Here is a 23724-nt window from a genome sequence, read left to right as displayed (position 1 = left end):
AATTGGAAAAGGAGGGAACACTTCTTGACTCATCCTGGGAAACTAATATTACCCTGATATCAAAGCCAGACAAAAATACTACAAGAGAAAAAAATGCAGACCAATATCTCTTGTGAACATTAATGCAAACAAACCTTTCAACAAAATACTAGCAAAGTAAATTCAGCAGCTTATTATAAGGATTATACATCATGACCAAGAGGGATCTACTCCTGGAATGCAAGGATGGTTCAACATACAAAAATTTATCAATGTAATACACCACATTAAAAGAATGAAGGACAGAAACCACATGATCATCTCAATTTATACATAAAAAGCATTTCACACAATTTAATACTTTTTCATGATAAAAACATTCAATAAACTAGGAATAGAAGGAAACTACCCCAATATAATAAAAGCCATATATGAAAAACCCACAGTGAACATCATACTCCATGCTGAAAAGTAGGGAAAAGTTTTCCTGTACAATCAGGAACAAGTCAAGGATTCCCACTTTCACTATTTCTGTTCAACCTAGTGCTGGAAATCGTAGCGAGAGAAGTTAGGAAAACAAACAATAAAAAGCATTCAAATTGAAAAGGAAGAAATTATCTCTGTTCATAGATGATACGATCTTCAGCTTTATTGAGGTATAGCTGAGAAATAAAATTTTAAGATAAAGTGTACAACATGAAGACTTAATATATAAATTCATTGTGGAAAGAATCTGTACCCCCCCCATCTAGTTAATTAACACATCCATCCTTTGATATATTTCCCTTTAAGTTCTGTCCACAAATTTCACTTACATTCACCATGTTATATAGCAGATCCTCAGATCTTATTCATTTTATAACTGAAAGTTTATACCCTTTACCAACTTTTTCTGTATTCATGCCACCCTCCAATCCCTGTTAAACACTTTTCTACTCTCTGACTCTAAGTTTGACTTTTCCCCCCCTCTTTTTTAAATTCCATTCACTAGTGAAACTATTCAGTATTTTCCTTATTCTCTCTGGCTTATTTCACTTAGTATAATGCCCTTCAAGTCCATCCATGTTGTCATAAATTACTGGGATTGGTGGATCATATGGTAATTCTGTTTTTACTTTTTTGAGGAACCTCCATACTGTTTTCTTTAGTGGATGCATTACTTTACATTCTCATCTACACTGTAAAAAGTTCTCTTTTTTTTCCCATCCTTGCCAGCATTTGTTAATTTATCTTTTTGATGATAACCATCCCAGCAGGTGGGAGGTGTTAGCTCTCTGTGGTTTTGATTTGCATTTCCTGATGATTAGTGATATTGAGCACCTTTCATGTACCAGTTTCCTATTTGTATATCTTCTTTGGAAAAATGTCTATTTAGGCCCTTTGTCCACTTTTTAATTAAGTTATTTGGGTTTTATTTTATTGAGTTGTAAATATAATCTTATATGTAGAAAACCCTGAAGATTCCACAAAAAAAAAAAACTTGTCAAAAAAAACTTGTCAGAATAAATGAATTGAGCAAAGGGGTAGGATACAAAGGCAACATGCAAAAATCAGTTGTGTTTCTGTACACTAATGAACAATCTGAAAAGGAAATTATGGAAAAACATTACATTTGTAATACCATGAAAAAGAATAAAATACTTAGGAATCAACCAACAAGGTGGAAAACATGTAGAGTGAAAACTATAAAACATTGCTGAAAGACTTTAAAGACATAAATAAATTGAAACATTACTATTTTCATGGGTTAGAATACTTAGTAGTATCAAAATGTCAGTACACCCAAAGTAATCTACAGCTTCAATGCAATCTCTATCAACATCACACTGACCTAAAAAAAAAAAATTCTATCCTAAATTTCATATCTCAAGGGACCCTGAATAGCCAAAACAATCTTGAGAAAGAAAAACAAAACTAGAGGACTTACTTCTGGTTTCAAAACCTATTATAAGCCTACACTGATAAAACCATTGTGATACTGGCATAAAGACAGACATATAAATCCACGGAATAGAAGAAAATCCAGGAATGTATCCTCTCATATGTGGTCAAATGATTCTTTTTCTTTTCTTTTTTTAAGATTTATTAATTTTATTTAATCGAGAGAGAGAGCGAGCAAGTACGAGCAGGAGGGGCAGAGGGAGAGAGAGAAAATCCCAAGTAGACTCCTCGCTGAGCATGGAGCCTGATACAGGGCTCAATCCCAGGACCCCAATATCACAACCTGAGCCAAAACCAAGAGTCAGAGGCTTAACTGACTGTGCCACCCAGACACCTCTCGTCAAATGATTCTTGACAAGGATGATGCCAAGACCATTCAGTGGGAAAGGACAGTCTTTTCAAGAAATGGTGGTAGGAAGATTGAATATCCACCCACAAAAGATTTCATTTGAACCATTACCTAAGATGGTATACAAAAATTAATTCAAAATGGATCAAAAAACCTAAATTTAAGAACTAAAAAACCTCTTAAAACAGAACTTCACGACATTGGATTTGACAGTGATTTGACAGTGATTCATTAGATTATGGTATCAAAGGCATAGGTAACAAAAAAAGATAGAGAAATTGGACTTCACCAAAATTTTTAAAAATTTTTTCATCAGAAGATGTGTACAGAATGAGAGAAAATATTTCAAATCATAAAATCTGGTAAGAGATTAATATTCAGAATATATAAAGAACACCTAAAGTTCAACAACAGAAAATCAAAAACGGGCAAAGAATTTGAATAGACTTTTCTCTAAAAATGTACAAATTATCAATATGCACAAAGATATCACCTCACTCTCAGGATGTCTGCTATCAAAACAAACAAACAAACAAACAAGAAACCAGTGTTTTTGAGGATGTGGCAAAAATAACCCTGTGCATTGTTGCTGGGAAGTTAAAATGGTATAGCTGCTGTGAGAAACAGTGTGGTAGCTTTTAATGAAACTAAAATAGAATTACCACATGATCCAGCAATTCCATTTCTGGGTATATACCCAAAAGAATTGAAAGCAAGTTCTCAAAGTAATTATTTATGTACCCATGTTCATAACAACATTATTCACAATAGCCAAAAAAGTGGAAGCAACACAAGCGTACTTCAACAGATGAATGGATGAGTCACATGTGGTAATATCCATACGAGGGAATAATATTCAGCCTTTAAAAAGGAAATTTTGCCATATGCTACAATGAAGATAAACCTTGATGATATTATGATAAACTAAGCCAGTCACAAAAAGACAAATTCTGTATGATGCCACTTATATGGGGTACTTGGAGTAGTCAAAATCATAGAGACAGAAAGTAGCACAGTAATTGCCAGCGGCTGGGGAGAGGGAGGAATGGAGAGTTTCTGTTTAATGGATAAAGAATTTCAATTTTACAAGATGAAAAGAACGATAGAGCTTGATGGTGGTGATGGTTACACATTATAAATATATTTAATACCACTGCACTGTACATTTAACAAAATTAAAATGAGAAACTTTGTTGTATGTAATTTACACAATATAAAAATTTTAATAAAAAATATGTATGCGCAGATTTATAGTGGCTTTATTCATCATTCTCCAAAGTGAAAATAACCCAAATGTTCTTCAACTATCATACCTCTACATGAAATATTAATGACTATACATGTGACAATATGGATATATCTCAAAGGCATCATTAGTAAAAGGAGACAGACTCACAACGTCACACACTGTGTGACTCCATTTTCATGAAATTATGTAAAGACAAAGCTCATCAGAGACCTGTTGAGTGGTTGCCAGGGGGTAGGTGTGGGTGGCTGAATTGACTACAAAGGGATGACGGTATTTCGGGGTGTGATGGAATATTGGATATGTGCTTGCGGTGGGTAATGCTATGAATTTATTAAAACTCAGATTTATGTATTCAAAAAAGAACCTTACTGGGGGAGCCTGGGTGGCACAGTCATTAAGCATCTGCCTTCGGCTCAGGGCATGATCCCAGCATTCTGGGATCGAGCCCCACATCAGGCTCCTCTGCTGGGAGCCTGCTTCTTCCTCTCCCGCTCCCCCTGCTTGTGTTACCTCTCTTGCTGGTTGTCTCTGTCAAATAAATAAATAAAATCTTTTAAAAAAAAAAAAGAACCTTACTGGATTACTTGTAGATTGCTAGTGAGAGTATGAAGTGGTACAATCACTTCGGAAATAGTTTGACAATCTGTAAATTGTATATATAGTTATAATAAGAACCAACAATTTTACATCTAGGCTTAACCCATGTGATATAAAAATATATGTCTATAAAAAGTCTTAGTTATCCTTCACAGCAGCTTTATTCATAATTGCCAAAAATATAATCAGCTTATATGTCCATCGACACATTAGATAAACAAATGATGGTACATGCATATTATAGAGTACAACTCAGCAGCAGACTGCTGTAATATATTTGTTACAAATGCTTTCTGATCCAGTTTTGCGGCCCTGCCGACAGGTCAATCAGACCTTCCTGGGCATCTGATTAAGTCCACACCCCAAACCACTTCCCTTATCAGACTTTCCTCTGGGTCACTATATACCTTCTCTAATCACCCAAGGACCAGGTATCAGATGAGGAATATCTCTATAACCCAGAGCCCACTGAAATTATTTAGACATCCTAAACCTGCCTACCCGCTTCATCCATTCCTTCCTATAGAAGCCATAAAAAAGGAACTTGCACGTCGTTTCCTTCTCTTCCTCTGCTTGGTGAATAACCCTGGTGCTTCCCTTGAGTGGGCCTGTGTGGTGTCCTATTTCTCCTCAGGGAACTGTGAGCATAACAAACTGCAAAACTTTCTGGTTTCTCTTTCTTGATCGGAGTCTGACCTCACCATACCAAACCCACAGTAGTAAATACGACTAAAACAACTACTGATACACAAAAGAGTACATATTGGTATTTGTTTCCTATGGCTATTGTAACAAAATACATAATCTTCGTGGCTTAGAACAAGAGAAATTTATTGTCTTGTAGTTCTGGAGGGCAGAAATCCAAAGTCTTTTTCACTGATCAAGGTGTTGGCAGGGCTCTGCAACCTCTAGGGGTTTTATGGAAAAAGCAAACCTTTCTTTCAGCTTTGGTGGCTGCCAGCATTCCTTGACTTGTGGCTGCATCACTCCACTCTATGCTTCCACAGTCATGTGCTCCATGCCTTTTCTACTTCTACGTGTATTGCTCTCTTTCTTCCTCTTTCTTGTAAGAGACATATGATGGTATTCATGACCCACCTGGATAATTCAGGTTACTCTATTCATCTCAAGATCCTAAACTTAATTACATCTGCAAAGGCTTTTTCCAAGTAAGGAAACATTTATAGGTTCTAGGGAATAGGGCCTGATATCTTTTTAAAAAGCATTTATTTATTTAAAACATTTTAATAGTCTTTATTTTTTTTAAAGCAGCTTTAGGTTCACAGCAAAATGAGAGAAATTACAGTTCCCACGTAATTCCTGCCCTCACACCTATACAACTTCCACTACTATCAACTTCCTGCATTAGAGTGGGACGTTAATTATAATTAATGTACCTACATTGACACATGATTATCACCCAAAGTTTACATTAAGATTTCCTCTTGGCATTGTACATTTTGTTTTTATAAAGCATAAAATATATCCACCATTATACAGACTAGATCCATTGCTCTCAAAGTTCTCTGAGCTCCACCTGTTTACCCCTCCTTACCCCTGACTTCTGGCAACTACTCATCTTTTTACTGTTTCCAAACTGTTGCCTTTTTCAGAATGTTATATTCTACTACAGTATGTAGCTTTTTCATATTGGTTTTTTTCACTTAGTAATATGCATACAAGACTCCTCCATGTCTTTTCATGGCTTGATAATTTTCAGCACAGAATAATTTTTCATTGTCTGGTTGTAACACAGTTTATCCATTCACCTACTGAAAGGTTGCTTTGAAATTTGGCAGTTATAAATAAAATTGCTGTGAACATCTGTGAGTACTTTATTTATTTATTTATTTTTTTTTTTTTGGTGGGCATAAGTTATCCATTTATTTGGGTAAATACCAAGGAGCATGATTGCTGGATTGTATGGTAAGAGTATGTTTAGTTCTATAAGGAACTGCCAAATTGCCTCCCAAATTATACCAGTTTGCATTTGCTCCAGCAATGAATGAGAATTCCTGTTGCTTCACATCCTCAGCATTTGTTGTTGTCAGTGTTCTGGGTTTTGTCATTCTAATGAGTATGTAGTGGTATCTTGTTTTAATTTGCAATTCCCTAAGGACATATGCTGTTGAGCATCTTTTCATATGCTTACCTGCCACCTGTATATCTTCCTTGGTGTTAGTTTAGATCTTTTGCCATTCTTTAATTGCATTGTTGATTTTCTTATTGTTGAGTTTTTAAAGTTCTTTGTGTATTTTGTGTAATAATCCTTATCAGATATGTCATCCTTATCAGATATGTCTTATACATATATTTTCTCCCACTCTGTGGCTTTTCTTCTGATTCTCTTGACAGTATTTTTCACAGAAGTTTTAAATTTTAATAAAGCAAATCTTATCAAATATTTATTTCATGGATTTGCCTTTGGTGGTTGTATCTAAAAAGTGATTGTCAAACCCAAGGCTATCTCGATTTTCTCCTGTTATCTTCTGGAGCTTTATAGTTTCACAGTTTACATTTAAGTCTATAGTCCACTTTGAGTTAATTTTTGTAAAGGGTGTAAAGTCTGTGTCTACATTTCCACCCACCCACCCCCCTTTTGGGGCATGGGGATGTCCAGTTGCTCCAGCACAATTTGATGAAAAGATGGTCTTTTCTCCATTGTACTGCCTTTACTACTTTGCTGAAGATCAGTTACTATATTGGTGGGTATATTTACAGACTCTCTATTCTGTTCCATTGATTTAGCTTTTTTTTTTTGTTTTTGTTTTTCTAATATCACTCTTCTGAATACTGTAGTTTTATAGTGTCTTAATGTCAGGTAGTACGAGTCCTCTGTTCTTAATATTATGGTGCTGTTCTGCCTTTTTAATCTCCATGTAAACATTAGAATCTGTAGATACCCACAAAATAACTTGTTAGTATTTTTATTGGGATTGTATTGAACCTATAGATCAAGCTGGGAAGAATTACTGTCTTGAGAATATTGAGTCTTTTTACTTATGGACATGGAACTTCTCTCCATTTACTTAGTTCTTCCTTGATTTTGTTCATCAGAGTTTTGTAATTTTCTTCATATAGATCTTATATATGTCTTGTTAGATTTTTACCTAAATATCTCATTTTGGGGGGCTGCTAATAATAATGATGGACAATATAGGAGAGAGATTAAGAGACAGGGTTGATAGAGTGAAAACTATTGTATATTCAATTGTAGTTCCAAATAAATAAATGAATTTTCGAGACAGTGGCTATCTCAAGTATGCCCTTAGAATTTTCTAAATCTGATAAGAAAAACACACACAAATACACACACATATACACACAGATTTCCAACAACACAGAATGAGTTTTTTAAATCCACATTTAGACATAACACAGGGACAATATTTTTAAAGCAATAAAAAAAAATTTTTTTTAAAGGAAAGATTTCCTCCATTGAATGTCAATTTGACTGACATCTGACTTCTTTATAGCAACAACGGAAGCCAGATGTCTCTAGAACATACTCAAAGTAGTGAAAGAAATAACTTCTATAATTTTACACAGAGAAAGTAGTTTTATGGAATGAAGATAAAGACATTTTCAAAGTAACGAAGAGAGTTTGTCAGTGTGTGTATCAGCTATACTCGAATTTAAAAAAATATATATTTCACTTAAAAAAAAGAATTTGTGAGCAGATATTCACCAAAAGAAATTATAAGGAAATATTTTAGACATCTGTAATTACCCTAGTTAGGAGATCTGAGATACAAGAGGAGTGAAGACCAAAGTAAGTGGTAAATATCTGGGTAATCTAAAAAAAATGTCTCTATTAAAAAATAATATTTTGCAGGATTAAAAATACAAGACAGATTTAAAAAATAAAACCAATGAGTATAAACTAAAATAGAGTTGCATATTCTCTTTGACAACTGACATAATGATTAAATTTGAACTCTGAAATTTGACATGGTATAATTCCATGTTAACCATTAATAAAGTAGAAACAGAGTGTGTAATTTCTACTGTGTTAGATGATAAAATATAGAAAAATAATTTAAAAGAAGACAAAAAATATGAAAAAAAATTGGCAGGGCAATAAGGTGATAGATTTATATTTAAATATATCAATATTTACATTCAGTGTAAATGTACTTAAAGTTTCTATTAAAAGACAAACATTTTCATACGATTAAAATAAATGAGTAAATTGGTGAAAGTAAAGGCAAGTACAAAGTATACCAAGCAAATTCCAACCAAAGGAAAGCTAATATAGCTTTACTGGAATGAGATGAAATGGATTTAAGGCCAAATCAGTGCAAAAGATAAAATGGTTCTATGTTTTAATAAAAAAATTAGACTTTATAATTTTAACACATTGACTAGAAAACCAGTAATTGTAAGATTTTTATCCTCTGTCACTTAGATTTAAAATAGATAAAGCAAAAAAATTGACAGAAATGGTAAGAATAAGCAATTCTATACAATGTATAATGGGGATTTTAGATGTACCAATCTCAGTAGCAGAACAATCTGATTTAAACAAGTTTTAATGAACCTGACCAAATGGACATATAGACAACAGTTTTTTTTAATAATAATTTTTTATTATGTTATGTTAGTCACCATACAGTACATCCTTAGTTTTTGATGTAGTGTTCCATGATTCATTATTTGTGTATAACACCCAGTGCAACATGCAATATGTGCCCACCTTAATACCCATTGCATGCTGGGTCATAAGGCAAATCTTTTAAAGGATTGAAATCATACAGAATATGTTAATTGTACTAAGATCGCATTGAATGGCTTATGAAATTAATTGCTACATCTTTGGGGAAGTATTTTTTCCCAATGAAAAATATTAAATATGTAACATATGTATATTTTGATTGTTCAGAATTGTTAAAACATTACAAATTAAGCTTCAATTTAGTTGAGCACAATCCCTCATCTTGGTTTCATCCCTACTTCCTCAGAGATAACCTCTATTACTAGATTTTTGTATGAATGTACATGCAGTTTATTTCCATACATACACGTACATATATAAAATATGTAATTTTTGGAATGCTTTTTTTCCATATGTAAATGAAAACATACTGTTTTGTGGGTTTTTTTTTTTTTAAGATTTTTAAAATTTATTTGACAGAGAGAGAGAGACAGCCAGCGAGAGAGGGAACACAAGCAGGGGGAGTGGGAGAGGAAGAAGCAGGCTCCCAGCGGAAGAGCCTGATGTGGGGCTCGATCCCAGAACTCTGGGATCATGCCCTGAGCCGAAGGCAGACGCTCAATGACTGAGCCACCCAGGTGCCCCTGTTTTGTGGTTTTTAATTTGAAATGACCTTTCGTGTTGTTACCATGAAATCTGCCTTTTTAAAAAATAATACCAAACTATTTTACCTGTCAGAGTATGGCTGTACTATATTTTATTTAGCCATTTTTCACTGTAATGACATGTAAGTTTTTTCCAAAGATTTTGTTGTTGTGATCAATGTTGTAATGACCTTTTCTGTTTACTTGTGTCTTTACATATGGGTGAATATTTCTGTAAGTAGAAGTGCATTTTAAATACATTTTTATACTTAATATTATGTAAAATTGCCCAGTTCCCAATTTTTAATCTCTATTAGTATTGTAGTATATGAAAGTACCTTTTATAACACTCTCACCAAAAATTAATATTATGAAGCTTCTAATCTTTGCTTTTCTAATAGATGAAAATTGATTTGTTATTTTAATTTGCATTTCCCAAATTGCTAGCTAGGCTTAGCATCCTCTCACATTTTTGGGGGGTGGTGCGGGGACATTTGGGTTTCCTTTTTTGAGATTTGTCTATTGCTCCTTTTTCCATTTAAAAAAAAAATGTTTCCACTTATTGATTCCCTAGAGTTGTTCTTATCTTCTTGTTATTGTTTCTTTGTTATATATTACAAGTACATTTTCCCAGTCTATAATTTGTTTCTTGAATAGTCTTTCTATTGCAAATTTAAGAAATCATAGATGTTGCTAAAAAACCAGGATAGTGCCAAAGATATGCCTGCTTTATTTTCTTCAACTATTTACCGTGCAAAAAGGATTTGTTACTTTTTATTTTGATTTATTTTTAGTTGAAATATATTTGATATGTAACATTATATAAATGGAAGGTATATAATATGTTAATTAGGACACATATATGTAACATTATAGCAATAATTAACATTTCTCTCATGTTACATAATTATCCTTTTTTTTTGTGGTGGGATAATTCATCCATCGAGGGACGCTTAGGTCACTTCCATATCTTGGCTATTGTGAGTAACGCTTGCAATAAACATGGGAGTGCAGTTACATGTTTTGGAAATCCTGTTTTTATTTCCTTTGGGTATATACCCAGAAGTGGATTGATGGATCATATCCTAGATCTATTTTTAATTTTTTGAGAAATCTCCATATTGTTGAACCAAATTGGTTGAACCAATTTGCATTCCCACCAACAAGGTACAAGGGTACACTTTTCTGAACATTCTTGCCAACACTCATTATCTTTTGTCTTCTTCATGATAATTATTCTAGCAGGGTAAGGTGATATCTCATTGTGCTTTTGATTTGCATTTCCGTGTTCATTCCTAATTTTGACTGTCTTTTCATGCACCTGTTGACAATTTGGATGTCTTCTTTGGAAAAACATCTATTTAGTTATGCCACACAATTTAATTTAATTTAATTAGTTAAATTAGATGGTTTGGTTTTTCATTATTGAGTTATGTGAGTTCTTCATACATTTTGAATATTAAATATATTCTGATCTGGGGTTTACAATTTTTACCCAATTCTATAGATTGTATTTTAGTTTTGTTCATTGTTTCCTTGCTGTGCAAAAGCTTTTAAGTTTGATGTAGTCCCATTTGTTGATTTTTGTTTTTGTTGTTTGTGCTTTTGGTGTCGTATCCAAAAAATCATTGCCAAGACCAATGTCAAGGAGATTCTTCCCTACAGTTTCTTTTAGTAGTTTTATATGATCATGTCTTATGTTTAAATCTTTGATCCATTTTGAATTAGTTTTTGTGCATGGTGTAAGATAGGGGTCCAATTTCATTGTTCTAATGCGTTTTTCCAGTTTCCTAGTACCATTTGTCAAAGATCCTATCCTTTCCCCATTGGGTGTTCTTGGCTCCCTTGTGGAACAGTAGTTGACCATAAACTCAGGGGTTTAATTCTGAACTTCCTATTCTGTTTTGTTGGTCTGGGTGCCTATTTTATGTGAAGATCATACTGTTCTTATTACTATAGCTTTGTAATATAGTTTGAAATCAGGAAGTGTGGTAATTCCTGCTCTGTTCTTTTTCTTCATGATTGTTTGGCTATTATGAATAGTCTTTTATGAATCCACACAAATTTTAGGATTTTTTTTCTATTTCTGTGAAGAATGCCATTGATATTTTGATGGAGATTACATTGAATCTATAGATGACTTTGGATAGTATTGACATTTTAACAGTATTCTTTCTACCCATGAAAAAAGAATGATTTTCCATTTTTTGGTATCATCTTCAGTTTCTTTCAGGAAAGTCTTGTCCTTTTTGTTGTACGGATCTTTCATGTGGTTTGATTTCTTCCTAAGTTATTTTATTGTTTCTGATACTACTTTGAATGGCATAGTTCATTTTTTCTCAGATGTTCATTATTAGTGCAACGGATTTCTACATGTTGATTTTGTATCCCACAGCTTTATGAAATTGATTAGTTCCAGCAGTTTTTGAGCCGAGTATTTGTGATTTTTTTTTATATATGAAATTATATCATCTGGAAATAGTGACAGTTATCCTCCTTACTTTACAATTTGGCTGACTTTTCTTTCTTTTTCTTACAGGACTAGCCGGGACTTCTAGTACTATATCGAATGAGTGGTGAGAGTGGACATCCCTGTCTTGTTCTCCATCTTAGAGTTTTCAGTTTTTTTCCATTGAGTGTAGTTTTAGCTGTGGGTTTGTCATATGGCTCTTATCGTGTTGAGGTATATTCCTTCTATACCTCATCTGCTGAGGGTTTTAATCATGAAAGGATGTTGTATTTTATTAAATACTTTTTCTGTATCTACTAAGATGATCATGTAACTTTGGTCTTTCATGTTATGAATGTGATATCTTACTCATTGATTTGCATATGTTGAACCATGCTTGCACCCCAGGGATAAATCCCACTTGGTCGTGATGTATATTCTTTGATGTGTTCTTCATTTTGGTTTGCTAATATTTTGTCAATAATTTTTGCATTTATATCCATCAGGGATATTAGTATATAGTTTTCTTGTGGCATCCTTATCTAGCCTTGGCATCGGAGTAATGCTGGCCTCATAGAAAGCATTTGGAAGGGTTCGCTTTTCAATTTTTTGGAAAAGTTTGAGAAGGATGGATATTAATTCTCCATTAAATGTCTGGTAGAATTTACCAGTGAAGTCATCTAGGCCTTGGGTTTTCTGTGTTGAGAGGTTTCTGATTATTGACTCAATCTTTTTACTCATTGTTGGTCTGTTCATATTTCTTCCTGATTCAGTATTGTAGCTTGTGTCTATCTAGAAATTTACTCATTTCTTCTAGGTTATCTATTTGTTGACATATAATTTTTCGTAGCAGTGTCTTATGATTGTATGTATTTCTGTAGTATCAGCTGCAGGGTCTCCACTTTCATTTCTAATTTTCATCATTTCAGTTTCTTTCTTTTCTTAGTTAGCTAGCCAAAGTTTTTCAATTTTTTCTTTACCTTGTCAAAACAAAACAAAACAAAACAAAACAACAACAACAAACAGCTCTTAGTTTCATTAACCCTCTCTGTTGTTTTTCTGGTGTCTATTTCATTTATTTCTACTCTGATCCTTATTGTTTCCTTTCTTCTGCTACTTTGGGCTTCATTTATTCTTCTGTTTCTCGTTCCTTGAGATATAAAGTTTGGTTGTTTATTTGAAATCTTTAAATTTCTTGATATATGCATTTATCACTATAAACTTTCCTCTCAGAACTGCTTTTGCTGCATCCCATAAATTTTGATGTATTCCCATTTTCATGTTTATTGAGATAATTTTTATTTTCATTTTGATTTTTTGACTCAGATGTTCAGAAGTATATTGTTTAGCTTCCACATTTTTGTAGATTTTTCAGCTTTCCTCTCGTTGATTTTTATCACGTGTGGTAGGAAAAGATGGCATAATTTCAGTCTTATGTTTGCTAAGGTATGATCTGTCCTGGAGAATGTTCCATATGTACTTGAGAGGAATGTATATTCTGCTGCTGTTGGATGGAATATTCTATATATGTTATGTCCATTTATTCTAATGTATGGTTCGATTCCATTGTTTCCTTATTGATTTTCTGTCTAGATGATGTATTCATTGCTGATAGTGGTGTATTGAAGTCCCTTACTAGTCTTCTTTTTTATTTTTAAGATTTTATTTATTTATTTGTTAGAGAGAGAGAGAGTGAGTGCACAAGGAGGGGGAGCGGCAGGCAGAGGGAGAAGCAGTCTCCCTGCTGAGCAAGGAGCTCAGTGCTGTACTGGATTCCAGGGTCCTGGGATCATGACCAGAGCCGAAGGCAGATGTTTAACCCACTGAGTCACGCAGGCATCCCTGAAGTCCCTTACTATTCTTGTTATCCATTTCTCCCTTTAGATCTATTAGTATTTGCTTAATATATTTCAGTATTCCAATGTTGGGTGCATATATATTTACAATTATTTTATTTTCTTGATGTGTTGACCCCTTTATCATTATACAGTGACCTTCTTTGTCTCTTATTACAGTTTTTGGCTTGAAGTCTGTTTTGTCTGATATAAGTATGGCTATCCCTACTATCTTTTGGTTTTCGTTGCATGGAATATCTTCTTCCATTCTTTTTCTTTGAGCCTGTATGTGTCTTTTGAATTTAAATGAGTCTCTTATAGGTAGCATATAGTTAGGACTTGTTTTTTTAATCCATCCATTCACTCTATTGGTGAATTCTATTGGTGAATTCAATCCATTAACACTTAGAATGATAATTGATATGTGAGGACTTTTACTGCTGCCATCTTGTCATTTGCCTTCTGATGGTTTTATATATCCATTGTTCCTTTTCCCCTGTTTTTTTTTTCTTTGAAGATTTAATTAATTTATTTGACAGAGAGAGACAGCCAGGGAGAAGGGGAACACAAGCAGGGGAGTGGGATTGGAAGAAGAAGGCTCTCAGCGGAGGAGCCTGATGTGGGGCTTAATCCCGGAACGCTGGGATCACACCCTGAGCCAAAGGCAGATGCTTAACGACTGAGCCACCCAGGCACCCCCCTTTTCCCCTGTTTTTGCCTACATTTGTAAATTGGTGTTTTTTTTTACCCCAGTGATTTCTTCAGTCTCTCCTTTTTAAATGTTTATGACTCTAGTCTAGATTTTTTTGTGGTTGCAATAAGGCTTATGTAAAACATCTTATAATAAAATAGTTCTTTTTATACTGATAGCAACTTACGTTTTTTGGGGTGCTTTAGAATTTCCACCCTTTTACTCCTCCCCTTATACTTTTTTTTTCATGCCACTGTCCAGCTTAAATTTTTTCCCTTTTATATTTTGATGTCACAGTTTACCTCATTTTATGCTGTGAATTCATTAACAAACTATAATAGCTATAATTATTTTAATGCTCTTTTTCTTTCATCTTTATACTATGGTTAAGTGATTTACTCACCATTCTAGTATAGAGTTCAGCCTTCTAATTCTGTTTTTCACCTTTGCCAGACTGTTGTGTACTTTCACATGCTTTGTGTCACTAATTAGCATCATCTTTTCATTTTAGTTCAGCGTTTCTTGCAAGGCAGTTCTAATGGTGGTGAACTCTTTCAGTTCAGCCTTTGATTGTCTAGGAAGTGTTTATTTCTCCTTCATATCTGAAGGATAACTTTTCCAGATACCATATTCTTAGCTGTCAATTTTTATCTTGTAATACTTTAAATATTTCCTTCTGTTCTCACCTGTGCTATAGAGTGTGTGCTGAAAATTCCACTGATAGTTAAATGGGAGTTTTTTGGTCAATTTTTTCTTTTTCCCCCCCGGCCTCCTTTAAGATTATTATAACTAATTTTTGACAGTTTTGTTATAAAGTGTCTTGGAAATGGTCTTTCTGCATTGAAATAATAGGGTGTTCTAGCTTTGTGGACTCGTATGTTCAGTTTCTTCCCCAGGTTTGGAAAGTTCGCAGCTATTATATCTTTAAATAACTCTCTGCCCCCTTCTCTCTCTCTTTTTCTGGTACACTAATTATTCTATCTTCTTTTCTGATAGAATCTGATAGCACTCATGGGGTTTCTTCACTTTTTAAAAATCTTAGTCTTCTGTCTTCCACTGACTGAATCATGTCTAAATTCCTATCTTCCAATTCGCTTATACTTTCTTCCTTCTTATCTGCCCTGTTACCTAGGCTCTCCAGTGCAGTCTTCATTTCATTGTATGACTTCTTCAGCTCCAGAATTTCTGTTTTGGTTTGTTGTTTGTTTTTAATGTCAGTCATTTGGTAGAGAACTCATTCTGTTCATTCGTTTCATTCCAGAGTTCATTAAATTACCTTTCTCGGTTTTCTTGTAGCCCGTTACATTTCTTCATAAAATTTTTTGAATTCTCTATCAGTTTCATCTCAATATTTTGTGTCTTTAAGTTCAATATATGGAGAATTATTTTCTTTTCATGATATCATATTCCTTTGATTTTTCATTATGTCTGACAATATATGTCTCTGATTTTACATTTGAAATAGCAAACACCTTTCTTAAGAATTTGTGCAATTTGGCTGTTACAGCTCAACAGGATACCAATTAGAAGAGTTTCTTTTGTAGTCCAGAAGGTGGCACTAAAGCTAAAGTTTTTGGTGTCTCCTATGGAAGATGGCTCTTGGGATAAAGTATGCAAAAAGAGCAGGAAGCAGAATTGGGGGAGATGTGGACTTAGCCTCTGGAACTTTGGGGGTGCCTAGAGACCAGTAGGTGGATCCTAGTGTAGGGAACTTCAAGAGATCCATGCACAGACCTACAGAGGAAATCCTGAAGCATACAGAAGGAAGTAAGTTCCTTCAGTGCCATTTCATACTCCTTGTCTGCCTCTTTCCCTTCCCTCCCTTCCCCAAAGTCGTGGAGGTCCCTCCTTGGAACTCTTGTATCACAGGAGAGAAACAAGCCATTCAGCTGCAACCCACATGCAGCTAGGTAGTGTGTCACTTCTTTCACTTATCACTTCCTCTGCCAGAGAGGTAGCTCCTTCTGTTGCCCAAAGCCCAGAGTGTTCCACTGTTGCCCTGGAGAGGGAGGCTGCCTCAGTGGGTTCCTCCCTGTCCTCTGCCTCCGAGCTCACCTCTGTGCCACTCTGATGGTGTGCCAGGTTCTCCTGTCGGGGTGACTGGACCTCCACAGATTCTCTGTCTCCCATGAGTATCTATCCACTTGTGTACTCTCCAGGTTCCTCTTCTCCACTCAGGGCAAGTGCAGGTGGAGCAGGTTCACCAACTGCCCTGAATCCACAGTCCCCTTTGTGATCCTATCCACTTACTTCTGGATGCACAAGTAGATAGACATTTCCTAGGTGTTCTGGTGTAATGCAGAGGCACTTTAATTCAGTTCTAGATGACTAATTCATTGTAATCAGAGAGGGGAGGAAAAAGGAAACACTCACACCACCATGATGCTGACATCACTGTCAATTTTTTTAAGTTTTCATTTGTTCAGTGTCATATTTTTATCATTCCTAGGTCTTTTTTTTATATTAATAAAGTAAGAGAATTCGATTTAGCTAACTGGTTCCAAATTGAAAAAAAAAGATAAAATAATATATTAACAGTAGTTTTTTATGAAAGTGAATTGAATGACTTTTATACAAAAATATGTTTTTATATGATATTTTTAGAATTTCTGATTACTTAGAGTGCAAAATCTGGAAACCATTGGACTAGCTTATTCCAGTAGTCTCTTTCAATATTAATGTTTTCCAATCTTATGATTTATTCTTTCTTCCTATATCCTATGAGAAAAAAATATCAAATAGAATGAGAATCAAAGAGCTAAAGGGAACTTAATGGTTGTATCAATCAGGATAGAATAGGTTTTGTTATTGCAATAACAAAAACCCGAATTCTCAGTGGCTTACGATAGTCAAGTTTATTTCTTATGTTTACCTTAGATCAACAAGGAGAATCTTCTTATTAGTCACTTTACAATCTGTCACTGAAACTTCGTTTTGGTACACGTTTTAACAATCACAGAGGCCCCAGAAGAAAACATAGTACTTTTGCTTTTATTTCATTGCCAAAGCAAATGACATGGACATTCCCAAATTCAACAGGACAAGATGTCTGTTTCACGGGCAGGGAGGAGCAATGAATATTTATGAATAATAATATGTTCTGTGGGTGTGAGAATCTGAATAAGAACTGTAACAGGGTGCCTAGCTGGCTCAGTCGGCTAAGCAGCTGACTCTTGATATTGGCTCAGGTCGTGATCTGAGGGTGTGGGATCAAGCCCCATGTTGGGCTCTGCACTGAGTGTAACGCCAGCTTAAGATTCTCTTTCTCCCTCTCCCTCTCCCTCTCGTGCTCATGCTCTCTCTCTCTCTCTAAAACAAACACCCCCCCAAAATAATAACACATTGTAACAGAGAAATATTAATTTTGTTTAATGTAAAAATTTAAAAAACAGGAAATATGAGACGAACCCTTACTAGTTTTGCGATTTTCTAAACATATTAATATTAGCTAAACAGAAATTTCCAGATTCTAAAAAATCTTCACATAAAGTATTTTATTTTTTTACAACTCATTAATGGAGACTGATGAGCCTGAGGAGTGGCTTGAACTCACTATAAAGTGCTTGATTTTGAGTTTCAGTCTCAGCATTTACTGAAATTTGACCTGGACAAATGACCTTACTTAACGTACTTCAGTTCCCATCTTTAAAACTGGGTAGAATCATAACTCTATCTTGCATTTATGTTTATGTGAGGAATCATAGTGATAATACACTGAAATGGCACAGAGTTACACTCAATACATATTGTTAGTTGTTTTTAGTTATTTTTGTGTTTCTATCATATTTATCAATAATACTATTACCCGCATTTTCCAACTGAGACCTAAATGCAATCTATGGGCTGTGTTTTCTCTAAGGTTCACATAGTAGATGGCAAAACTCAGATTCAAAATTAGATTTTTGGTTTAGAGACTTTGTTTACATCCTAGTCACACTTATTTAATCTGACACAATCATTTTAATCTGTGCCTTAAGGTTATTTCACCAAAACACTTTCCTACAGGGGCGCCTGGGTGGCTCAGTCCTTAAGCATCTGCTTCAGCTCAGGTCATGATCCCAGAGTCCTGGGATCAAGGCCCATATTGGGTTCCCTGATCAGAGGGAAGCCTGCTTCTCCCTCTCCCACTCCCCCTGCTTGTGTTCCCTCTGTCGCTGTCTCTCTCTCGCTGTCAAATAAATAAATAAAATCTTTAAGAAAAAATTTTCTTACAATTGCTGTAGATGGTTCAGGAAAAAAAGACTAATTGAGATTGGGAGAGGATAATGAGAAAGAGAAAGGAAGAGAGAAAGCAAAGAGAAAGAGAAAGCAAACAACTGAAAAGGTACAGTGTATTTGGAAGAGGTGGCAGGGCAGCCCACTGAGCAGAGGAGAGAAGACAGTGGTTTGTTCAGGAATCAGGAGTGATATTAGCCAATCAAGTATCACTGCAGAGCTCACATTAGACTTTTCTTTTACAGATTAGGTTTGCAGAATTGGGGAGAGTGGTAAGAGTACCTATTGAAAAAAAAAAGATTATAGGAAATGTACAAAGCCCTAAATTCAGCATTATTTCCCTCACTGAAGAGAAGGCAAAACAAGAACTGTGCTATTTTTAGTTTATAATTGAAAAGACTGACCTGTGAATTTGAGAGTTTGCTGATTTAAACAAGTGATGTGGTAAGTTATTTTAATGTGTTATGAGTATCAAGCAGTCCCTACACCTCACTTTTTGTCTTGAAATAAATGGTTTCTGTCATATGATTTGATATTGTTCAAAGGTTCACAGTCTATTTTAGGTTTGTTGACATCTCAAGTTTGTTTCCAGCGGCACAAAAAGTGCTATTTGTGTTTGAAGTGTGTCTGAGCCTTGGCTCAAAATATTTCTCTCATTTAAGAAATCTGATAGGCAAACTGGATTATATTTGCCTCTTTTCTCTAACCTTCACACATGATTTATTATCTTAAGCTCAGTTTCATTTTCTTGTTTTACTTTTCTTTCCTTTTTTGGGAGGGGTGGATAGAGAGCTTGTGGGAGACATTTTGGAGATATTTATACATGATTCAATGCATGATTTAGAGGAATTATCATTTTTTCAGTAAGAGAAACCACTAACTTGACCAAATACTGTAGTAATAATACTACCTAAAGCTCTAGAATATTAAAAACTAGGAAAGTAGAAAAAAAATACTTGGAGATAAATAAAAGTGACAAAATAAGCATAGATGTGACATTTAAGGTATTGCCATTAAGATGTTGAATGATACTTTAATTAAAAAACTTGGTATAAAGATATTTAACTATGAGGTATCTAGGCTAATAACTACAAATGGTAAGAGTAGATAACTTGTCTCTTCTTGGTTAATGTTCATTTCCATGTTAAAAAATATATTACTATCTGCCTGAGATGCAAGGCTGCTTTGGATGGAGGAAAAGAACACTGTCATAGGTAATACTGATATAGGTAACTGACATTTATGTAAGTATGAAGAATGCTCTAGAAATAGATACTAGTTTTTTGACTACTACTTTTTACCTAACGTTTTAATAGAGCTCCTTTATTCTATTATTGACATGGTATGATTTAAGTAGACTTCACGCTGAATCACTAAATTTATGATATTTCATGTGTTAAGAGAAATCCTGGATTTATTCTAGAGCCTTTCCCCTATGATGTCATTTATATTGTGGATATTAAATAAAATAACAAATATCTCAATATGGATTGAGAAAAAAATACTTGAGAACACCAGAAACTAGCCAACTTATGGAGAAGTCTAAGTTAATACTATTTTTTGTATTGTTATGTTTTATTGGCACTTCAAAAATAAATACTTCTTAAGGACTATTGCTTTGGTGATAGGATATTAGCAAATGTCCTAGTTTATATTTTTAAGGAACTCCCAATACATCTCACTTGACATATTCTAGTAGCCCTTAAAGCTTTAAAATAGAAAGAAGTTTCCTCTTTGTAAGGCAATCCAGGCAATATGAGATGTGGGCAACAGAGCACTGATATTAGTATTAATAACTGTGAATATCTTCTCTGAGGAGAACAATTTTAGGAAATCCATAATGGGAAGTAGACATTACAGCTATTCCAAGTTCTTGTATTTTGTTTTGTTATTTTTTTAAAAATATTTTATTTATTTATTTGAGAGAAAGGGAGCACCAGTGGGGGTAAGGGACTGAGGGAGAGGGAGAAGCAGGCTCCCTCCTGAGCAGGGAGCCAGACATGTGGCTTGATCCCCAGGACCCCAGGATCATGACCTGAGCCAAAGACAGGTGCTTAATTGACTGAGGCATCCAGGTGCCCCTTTTTTGTTTTGTTATTGATATGAAAGATGTCAAGGATTTGTTTGCACATTTTACTTCACAAGATATAAAGACTCTTTAGTAGTCTTAATGCCTCTGCTATGGAGTTTATAGCTCTTTAGATTGATTGAGATGAAAATTCAGATTAAATGAGAAAATCTATGACAATGACTGACCTCTGATAGGAGATTATTGTATAATTGTATGCATCTACCTATGCTGGGTTGCTAGTAAAATTTCTCAATTTATGTCTGCCAGTTATCTATTTTTTAAATAACATCCTAAAGTACATGTGAAACAGTATTAAAAACAGTTCAGAGTTAATTGATGTGGCAGGGATGAGAAGTTATTTCAAAATCATCATGGGATCTCCCAGACTCTCTAAAGAGGTTAAAACAACAAGAGAGGAAAAGAAAGGAAAGTGTGGAAAAAGAGCAGGTGGAGAACTTAGCTGGCTCCTTCTTACCACTATCAATTCTTGGGCGAGGGCAGGGGTTAAACAAATACTTCTGAGAGTAGAAAGTATTATTAGAATTTGGAAAGAGTGGCATGGAAAGAGAGAATGTCCAAGTGACTAGAAGTGGAAGTGGAAAGAGAGCATGAGTTTAGAGCAGTTTGAATAGTACCAGCAATAAAAATAACAAAGCAGTAATAACAACATTACAGAAACCAGATATATTGAGTTTTTAATGTATCATGCACCGGGGTAACAGCTTTATTGGTGTTTATTCACTCAGTCAGTATGACAACTTTATGACGTACATATTACTTTTTCTAGTTCATAGATAAACTTCAAGAGATTATTTTCCAAAAAAAAAAAAGATTATTTTCAGGGTCATGCGGATAATAAATGACAAGGTCAAGATTTAAACTGCAGTTTATCTAACACTTAAGGTCATTTTCTTAACATTTGGAAGCATAAGTCCAGTCTGAAGTTCTAACCATGCTGTTATCTAATTCTCAACTCTTTATCACCATCAGCCCCATATCATCCACTGTCTAGTCAGTCTTCTCTCCTTCTCTCATTCTAATATTCATCTACATCCAGTTAGTTTCTTGTCTTCCTTGCAAATTTAGTCCTTCTTGTTTGTTTTTGAAAACCTTTCTCCGGTGCCTGGGTGGCTCAGTTGGTTAAGCGTCTGCTCTCGGCTCAGGTTATGATCCCAGGGTCCTGGCATCTGAGCAGGGAACCTGCCTCTCCCTCTCCCTTTGCCTGCTGCTCTCTTTGCTTGTGCGCGCTCTCTCTCTCTCTCTGTCTCTGTCAAATAACTAGACAAAATCTTTTAAAAAAGAAAAAGAAAACCTTTCTCTGGTAATGAAACAGCACTTCCTCTTTTAAAGTTACCTCTTTAGATGCTCTCTCTGACCTGCCCTATCATATAGACTGCTGGGCTTTACCCAACATTATAACTTTGGATTCAACATCTCTCTTGCTATCTTGTCAAGTCTTAAGGATCCAGCTCTGCAAGCCTGATAATTCAGCCATATTCATTGACTATCCATACTAGTTGTTTATGCATGGTATCTGCTCTGATTGGTCAGTGTCTGTGCTTAAGTATTTTGTGTGCCATTTCTGAGACTATCATTACTTTATTGAAAATGTCCAAATCCCTCCACTTTTCTCTTCATATTTAATGTTTGTTTATACCTTCAACTCAGTATATCGTGATATTAGTTCTTCAGTTTCCCTAAACCAAGTCTGCCTCTGGATTGCACTATGAATGATGATGGTGTTGTCATTCTTTCATTCACTAAACTTTATTTCTTTAATGATATTCATGCTCTTTAAAGATTTATTTGATTATTTTAGGGGGGTGTAGGGGCAGAGAGATTTTGAAGCAGACTCTGCGCTGAGCTTGGAGATCCATGTTGGAGCCACCCAGGTGTCCCTGGAATGTAGAGTCTTATGTTACAACAATTTATTGATCACATAAGCTATAATGCTATTTATTTTGCTAGTTTCTATGAATATTAGATAGGAAGTCTACCTTAAGAAGTTTGGTACAGAATGATGGACATGTAAATACTTAGTTATTTACAATATATTCACAATATAAATCAAATACAGCTTAATAATGTCATATAAGTTAAAAAGCTATCATACAGAGGAGTTATTAACTGTGCCTGGGAATATCAGGATAAGCTTCAAAAGACGTTGGTTCAACTGCATTTGGAAGGAAGAATAGTTACTAGATACACAAGGATGTTGGAAGGTGTTAGTTTTGCGATGGGTAAGTGTTAGGGCTGGCACATTTGTGTCTTCTTTCCCCCCAGATTTCCATGTTGAAACCCTAACTCCCAGTGCAATAGTATAAGGCTGTGGGGCCTCTGAGAAGTAATGAGTTGTAGATGAAGTCATGAGAGTGGTGCCCCATGATGGGATCAGTGTCCTTATAAGAAAAGCAAGAGACGGGAGGTCTCTCTGTTTCCACCATAGAAAGATAGAGGAGAAAATGGCTATCTGTGTCCTGGAAGGGGGCTCTCACCAGACACTGAACTGCCGACCTTTTGATTTCAGGCTTCCCAGCCTCCAGATCTATGAGAAATAAAAATTTGTTGTTTAAGCCACCCAGTCTATGATAATCTTGTTTTAACAACTTGAACTGACTAAGAAAGTAGGACAGATTGTGTTTACATGGTGGGTTAGAAGAAGGAACAAAGGAGAACATTAGGGTTGATAGAGGAGTAATTATGGACCATAGTGTTCTAAGTAACCCTCCCTAAAACTGGCACTTCCTTGTTTTTCTTCATCTTAGTGAATGGTATCACCAAATACCTTTCTGTAATTTTTCTCTTTCCCTCATTCCTCAGCTCTCATCTCTTCAGAAACCTATTGTGCCTTTTGGCTCTGAATTATATCCTGTCCGTGCCCTTAGTCCAAGCCACCCATATCTTTCCTAGACCACCAAAATGTCGAAGTGATCTCCTTACCTCTACTCTTGTCTTCACATAATCCAATTTCTTCATGGCAGCAAGAGTGATTTATTCTATAAAGTATACCAAATTTTCTTAGCTCTGCTTTTTACAGACTCAAAGCCTCT

At 34.9% G+C, this 23724-nt stretch overlaps 1 protein-coding gene across 6 annotated transcripts in view; it reads left to right on the top strand.

The window, feature by feature from the left end:
• LOC125281362 (pancreatic alpha-amylase-like) overlaps positions 1–23724 on the top strand; it is a 49709-nt gene that overhangs the window by 15845 nt on the left and 10140 nt on the right. For 2 of the 6 annotated variants that reach the window (XM_057310425.1, XM_057310424.1), the window contains one exon: positions 11953–19047. The exons of 2 other annotated variants lie outside the window; for them this stretch is intronic. In XM_057310425.1, coding sequence (XP_057166408.1) covers positions 19043–19047 — 5 coding nt within the window. In that variant the 5' untranslated portion in view covers positions 11953–19042. Of the gene's footprint in view, positions 1–11952; positions 19048–23724 lie in introns of those variants that run through there. 2 more of the 6 variants (XM_057310421.1, XM_057310426.1) reach the window with 2 other exon arrangements.

Source organism: Ursus arctos, unplaced genomic scaffold (genome assembly GCF_023065955.2).
Source record: "Ursus arctos isolate Adak ecotype North America unplaced genomic scaffold, UrsArc2.0 scaffold_12, whole genome shotgun sequence".
Taxonomy (NCBI): domain Eukaryota; kingdom Metazoa; phylum Chordata; class Mammalia; order Carnivora; family Ursidae; genus Ursus; species Ursus arctos.
Note: the sequence above shows the minus strand (reverse complement) of the source record. Positions and strands in the feature narration are given on the sequence as shown.